The sequence below is a fragment of the Mangifera indica genome, chromosome 10 (genome assembly GCF_011075055.1).
Source record: "Mangifera indica cultivar Alphonso chromosome 10, CATAS_Mindica_2.1, whole genome shotgun sequence".
NCBI classification, from domain to species: domain Eukaryota; kingdom Viridiplantae; phylum Streptophyta; class Magnoliopsida; order Sapindales; family Anacardiaceae; genus Mangifera; species Mangifera indica.
The window spans coordinates 13,662,961-13,670,326 of NC_058146.1; the positions used below are offsets into that span (position 1 = coordinate 13,662,961).

General features: G+C 33.1%; 1 protein-coding gene across 1 annotated transcript; it reads left to right on the forward strand.

Annotated features, from left to right (window-relative positions):
• Window positions 1-834: 834 nt before the first annotated feature.
• LOC123226774 (WAT1-related protein At5g13670-like) lies at window positions 835-2,341 on the forward strand. Its single transcript, XM_044651298.1, has 7 exons — window positions 835-1,016; window positions 1,094-1,156; window positions 1,247-1,363; window positions 1,437-1,680; window positions 1,761-1,925; window positions 2,018-2,166; window positions 2,257-2,341. Exons 1-7 carry the CDS (start codon window positions 835-837, stop codon window positions 2,339-2,341), a joined length of 1,005 nt encoding a protein of 334 aa, XP_044507233.1.
• Window positions 2,342-7,366: the final 5,025 nt, after the last annotated feature.

The window sequence follows — 7,366 nt, forward strand, 5'->3', positions numbered from 1 at the left end:
GAAAGAGACAAAGCCCTCTAGTTATTATGACACCAAAACCTAAAAAGGAAGTCCATAAGAATAATATTAATGACAATAAAGTTATAATGCATATTCTTTAATTGCTTTTTATCTTCCGTTACACAACAATTTTATATGTATCAATATCCAACCAATAATAGAGAGCCAATTAGTGCTGAATTTTATGCTAAGATATGCATTGGCGGATCCAGAAATAATTAAAATTTAAGAGAGTTATAATTAAAATAAAGTAAAATAAAAAAGTCAATAAAAATAATGAAATCTAACAAGAATTAATATAAAATTTTAAAAAGTATATTGAATTTTTTATATAATTAAATTAATAATTTTTCAAACTGAAAAGAGGCCATTTGACCAACTGATGATCTGTGATATTTGGTTTGCAATATATATTTTTGTTTTGTTATTTTGTCCGTTATTCTGTTTATTTTGTTAATAAAATCATAATGTTCCTATTTATAGAATGATAAAAATTGATGGCAAATTTGCCTGCATGGCTTGTGATATTTTGCAGAGAGTCTTCTAATGGTACAACTCAGAATTCCTTATCTGGGTAATTGGCAGAATCATTTCAAACTTGGAAACACCAGCTTTTAAGGTCAAAGTGAATCCCCCACATCATGGATTAAAAGTTAAAATTCGCAGATTCATCCTCATTTCTGATGGCCATTTTTCAAAAACCTCTGTGGCAATGTTGGTTTGGATAATCTGCCATTTCTAAGTGTTTTCACTGTTTCCTATCAGCTGAATGAAGACCGCAAAATATTAACATACCTAAGCAACATAAACGGTAGTTTGATGAATTGTAAAAAGATGATTTTTTTCTACAAATCATTGCCATACTTGGCTATGATTTTTCTGCAGTTAATCCTTTCATTCTTGTCGATCATTGTAAAGCATGCTCTGGACGAAGGTCTGAGCCCACATGTTCTGGTGGCACTCCGGATGATTGTTGCTGCAATTCTCGTATCTCCTTTTGCCATTGTCATTGAAAGGTATCTCTAAATCTAACTTTCTATCTCTACGAATTCTTATAAAATTTTAGAATGTTAATCATTTTATATTTTCCAAGGAACACCCGGCCGACGATGACATTCTCCACTTTTTCTAAGATCGTATTGCTTAGTTTGTTCGAGTAAGAATTTTACTCACCAAGCTAAATTATTTTCTTTTACTATAATCAACAACACTAGATAGTAATATTCAATTATATATATGTCTACAGGCCTGTGTTTAGCCAAAATTTGTACTACACTGGGATGAAATACACTACAGCAACATTTACTGTTGCCATGAGCAATATTCTTCCTGCCATGACTTTTATAATGGCTTGGATTTTCGGGTAATTAACTATTCTCAATCCTTGGGAAGGTTTGTGATGATTTCTCAATCCTTGCTTCAACTCTTTTTTGCAGGCTTGAAATTGTCAAACTTAGAAAGCTGCATAGCCTGGCAAAGATACTGGGAACCCTAGTGACAGTTGGCGGAGCAATGATAATGACATTTGTGAAAGGAGTTCTCCTGGACTTGCCATGGACCAATGGAAGAACCATAATTTTTAAGAAATCAGCAAGTGATGTAAAACATACAGATCTAATAAAGGGTGCTGTACTGATCCTAGTTGGTTTGTTTTGCTGGGCTTGTTTCATCATTTTCCATGTAAGAAAATATTTCAATTTGCAGATTTTTCACAGTGAGTTTCAGCTATAAAATCAATTAAAAGAACATTGTTTTTGCAGGCACATATATTAAGCTCCTACCCTTCAGTGCTCAGTCTGGCGGCTTTGGTATGCATATTAAGTTCCATGGAAGGCATCATACTAGCCTTCCTAGTTGAACGAGGAAACACAAAAGTCTGGTCAATCTTCAACCTAGATGCCAAACTTTTAGCTGTGATTTTTGGTGTAAGAATAAATAATGAACTCCTCAAGAAAATCAATATATCATAATATTTTACTTAATTAACAATGATATATTAATTTTATGATATATGCAGGGAATTGTGTCCTGCTTAACTTATCTCATAATGGGCTGGTTGACGAAGAAAAGAGGACCAGTATTTGTAAGTGCTTTTAATCCTCTGGGCATGGTTCTCGTTGCAATTTTCAGCTCGTTTTTCCTAGCTGAGAGACTCTTTCTAGGAAGGTATGCATCAAATATGCAAAAACAAATTTTGTGATGAATCAAATTGGAGAGAAACGACTGTAATCAACTTTTTGCTGTTACTGTGAGTAGGGTTCTTGGAGCAGCTGCGATTATCATTGGACTATACATGGTCTTATGTGGCAAAAGCAAAGACCAACGTCCTTCGAATTCATAAAACATTCAAGACGCCGACACTGGCGCCGCACAAAATGGTCGACAAACGACTGTAATCAATGGTGATATAGAGATTCCAAGTCTTGAGTCCAATGTGAATGTTGATAAATTAACCCATGGCTCATATACGAAGCATTGGTTTTTATGATTATGAAGTATTTGTTTGCATGAATGTTGTTTCTAATTTAAGTTAATTTGGGAAACATATGCTTTTTGGATAAATACTTGTAGGGTGGTCAATCGGACCTATCAAACTGGGTCTAGTTTTTTCAAGTATGAGTTTGTAAAAATATTTTGAGCTCAGGCTTCAGGCCTATTTTTTGTTCATACCCACATCATTAAATTTGTTGGCCTTAGCGTTTACTTTGGGCATGTTTTATAATTTTAAAACCACGTAAAAGAACCTTTACAATTTCCTAATAGGGTTGAAAACCTAACTAATACACCTTTGTTATAATGAATTTTCAGGCCTATCAAACCTCAGGTTAAAGAACCTTTGTTTAAGCCCATTTTTGATCAATTAAGGGACAAATTTTTTTTGTCCAAACCCCCTTGAGGCTTGAAGTATGTTTGACTCAAAATTGAATTTTTGGGCCAAACAACATGACCTCAGGCTTCCTTGACCCAACTGAAAGTCATAAATACTTGGTATACTATTAAGATTTTTCATAACTTAACCCCTTATAAATTGAAAATATAAATTACAAACCTTTTGTTAGGGGTTTTCTTGTGGATATATGTAAACTTATTTATTGCGAATCTCATCAATAATTTCCTTTTAAAGAAAAATAAAACTAGGTTCATTAATTAGATTAACTTTATCGGAAGAGATTTTGTAACACCCCAGGTCCAATAACCCGGCCCACTGTTAAGATATTGTCCACTTTGGACACACAGTCCATCATGGGTTTGCTTCTGGGCTTTGCAACCCAAAATGCGTCTTAACAGTAAAGGAGCTCACAGACTATTTAACCAATTCAATTCTCCCACCACTAACCAATGTGGGATCCAAAGACAGAGCACACACAGACCCAGCATCTCTCCCGTGCTTTGTCGATGTGGGATTCGCCTAAGAGTATCACATACACCCCCCCTTATGGGACTCAGCGTCCTCGCTGAGGTTTGCCTCACCATCGTTTAAGAGGACACGCGGAGTTGCTCTGATACCATTTGTAACATCCCTGGTTCAATAACTCGGCCCACTGTTAAAATATTGTCCACTTTGGACACACAGCCCATCATGGGTTTGCTTCTGGGCTTTGCAACCCAAAACGCGTCTTAACAGTAAAGGAGCTCACAGGCTATTTAACCAATTCAATTCTCCCACCACTAACCAATGTGGGATCCAAAGACAGAGCACACACAGACCCAGCATCTCTCCCGTGCTTTGTCGATGTGGGATTCGCCTAAGGGTATCACAGATTTAAACTAATTTGGTAAATATTTTATGGATTGTAATAGAGTTTAACAATTTTATCCTAACACATAGGAGAGCTTTTCTCGAAGTTAAACCATATTTAATTTGAGAAAGTGATGAAGATAGAGAAGTTTTGACCAAAAATCATCATTTTTTAAATTAAAACATGTTCTAAATGGGTTTAAAACTTATTACAAAGTGATTATTGGTTGTATTTTAGAGTTTGTGATTTTTAAGTTACTACAATTTAGGGTTGTATTTTCCATTTTAGGTATGGGTTTAGGAATTTTAGTTGATAAATATTGTATTTGTATGAAATTTAGTTCAATGTTATAAAAAAAGTGATTTAGAAAAAGTTACGGTATTCTTTTTTTTTGGGTATAAAACAATAGATTTGGCATGAATTCATGAAAAACCCATCAATAGGTGTGTAAATCATACCTATCTATGAGATTTTGACCAATGTTTTTAAAATCGGACTGGTTATCTCACTAATTCTTGGTTAAATTGACTGGTTCAACCTATTCCTAAATTATTACAAATTTTGCAACACCATAGATACAAGATTGACATTTCATATAAAGAAGTCTTGAATGCTGGTGCAAAGTCATTGGGGAACATTTTTAAATCAATGTTTGTGGTTGATCAGATTTATTGACTAAAGGAAATAATTTTCGACATGATAGATAGGTACAAGATCGACATTTCATACATGCAAGTGTGGCGTGCCAAGACATGTGCACTAAATGCATTACGAGGATCTCCTAAAGAATTTTGTATGCTCTTACCTGAGTATTGTCACAATTTGTAGCTCAAAAACCTAGGAACCATGACACATATTGATATCATTGCGAAAAATAGGTGCTAGTATTTTTTCATGGCTTTGGGTTGTTTGATCAAAGGGTTCTAACAATTTTGTCACTCGATCATTTACATTGATGTTTCATATTTACGAAAAAAAAAAAAACCTTGGGTCTCTTTTCATTGATATTATGAAAGACGACAATAATCAAATTTATCCATTGACCTTCAATATTGGCCACAAGAAAAGAATGGATACGTGGACCCTTTTTTTGATATGCTTATGTATGTGCATTGGCAATGTTCTGCACTTGGCCATTATTTCTGATCATCATTATTTAATCATTGAGTATGTGACAAACGTAATGTTTGAAGCTTTGACATGGTTTTTGTAATTACCAAATAAAAGGTAACATACACACGTAATTCAAAAAAACCAAATATATTGAAAGATTATTTTAGCAAACTACTAAGACATCTCGCACAAAGGACTTTTAATCTACCATGACTAGAATTTCTTAGGTAAATTCATTTACCGCAACTTATTTGATTGTTATTAGATATGAAAGATGGGCATATGCCTACTTTGGAGGATGACATTACAACATCATTATAATCAATATTGCTGAGTCTTTCAACACTTTGACATGGACTACTTATGCTTTATCTGCCACCATCTTGGCTTAGTTTCTAAGGAACACAATGCAATATTGGTTTTACAATAGGTGAAACATGATAGGTATATTTGACTAAAATTAGTTCTTTTTTTTCATTGGGTTTTATTAGTTGTTTTAACAGGTTAGAGATTTCACTCATTAACACAATGAGCAAACAACAAGATTGTTGGACATGTGCACAAATCAGCTAATTTAGTGGTCAAATCGATCAACATCTATTTATACGAAGTACATGATTCACAATAGCAGGTGTTCATCATTAATATTCTCTAGTGGACATGTGACTGTGGGAATTTTCAACTCTTTTAGATTTCATGTATACACATCGCGGTTGTTGCAAGATTCAATGACCTTTTGGATTACAGAAGATGGGCCAATATATATTACTTGATGGCATATTTACTAAAGGAGTATATAGAGGATGTTAGTCCGATGGGGAATCAGTTAACTTGGCTCCTATCTAATATGTCTATAATTTATCCATTTATGATGCAACAATGATAGTTTGATCGTCTATTCGACCATGTTAGGAGGCCATCATAAAGAGAAAAAGTCCAACCATAAAATTGCAGTCAATGCCACCAACTTGGACTTAATCAATTAAATTGTTTGAGTCTTGCTCCAATGTTTATGTTTCATCATCCCACATATCAAGTACTAATAGATGATGAGGTTGTCCCAACCACACTAGACAACATCTTGTAGAATAATTGATTCTAGTTTAGTTTCTATATTGACTGAAACTTCATATAATTTTCATGTTTAGTTTTTAATTTTGTGTTTGTTTTATGTTTGATTGTATAAATGTCATTATGGTTTATTTTCAAATTATTGCATAAACATTTAATTATTTAGTTATGTTTTATTTTCAAGTTCTTGCTAGTACAAAATCAGAATCTCTTCCAACAGTGTCCTCATCTCGCGAATCAGAATGTCTTTTAATGGTTTCATCATCACATAAATCAAAATCTCTCTCAAGGAAAAATTTAAGATCTTTTATGTAGCAAAACCACTTGTTTTGTCTAACAAAGTTAATGGTACAATACAAGGGGTTTGTTACATAGAAGATTTAAACTTTTACTTTTACATCTGATCTCCAACTCCAACAACAAATTTTCGGCATGGCAAGACATCTTGTAACTTTTACTTTTACTTATTGCTACAATTTTGGATAAATTTCGGCATGGTGTCCCTTATATCTTTGGGAAAATTTTGGCATGATGTCCTATGTATTTTTGGATAAATTTCAACATAGTGTCTCCTATATTATTGATATATCCATTTTATTCACACAAGAGAAAACAATGCATAAGATAAAAAAATACACTCAAGTATAAAATTTAAACCATCCATGAATAAAACTATAGTCTACTATATACTTTCAACCAATAATGTAAATAAAATACACTATATTATCACTTTAACTATACTTGTTCAACTCTGCAAAGAGAACAGATGAATTTTGTTAATAACTACATATAACCAATCATGTAACTATTTAACTTATCAACACAAGTTCTATAATATTAAAAAAATTTAAACCCGAATAAATTATTAACAAAGGCCTTCCCACGGAATATGGTTTTGGCTATGCGTTTCCTTAGCAATTTAGAATGTTTCGATGTGAAGTTTAATCTATGATTCCAAGTAAGAAATTCAATAAAAATTAGCATAAAAACTTCACAACTTTTAGATGTTACATCTTGTTTTGACATTTCATGGACAAACTTGAATTATAATTTCGAAGGGTTCTTTTGGGGGAATATTCTTTGATTTATAATAATTGCTAACCTTCATCAAGTGTGGTAGCGCCCTATATGGTGCCATCAACTTCTTCATTTTCTCTTTACATGTGGTTTATTTTGCTTAATTGTATACATATAACGTCCAATCACTGAAGATGAAGAAGTTGTAGAACCAATGTTGGTTGTCAAAGTTGATCAAAAAGAGTACCTAATATCAACATAGAGGACAAATATTAGTTAACATTATGCAAATCAAACTAAAAAGTTTAACTATGCCCTATATGGTGCCATCAACTTCTACATTTTCTCTTTACATGTGGTTTTTTTTGCGGAATTGTATAACATATAATGTCCAATCACTGAAGACGAAGAAGCTGCAGAACCAA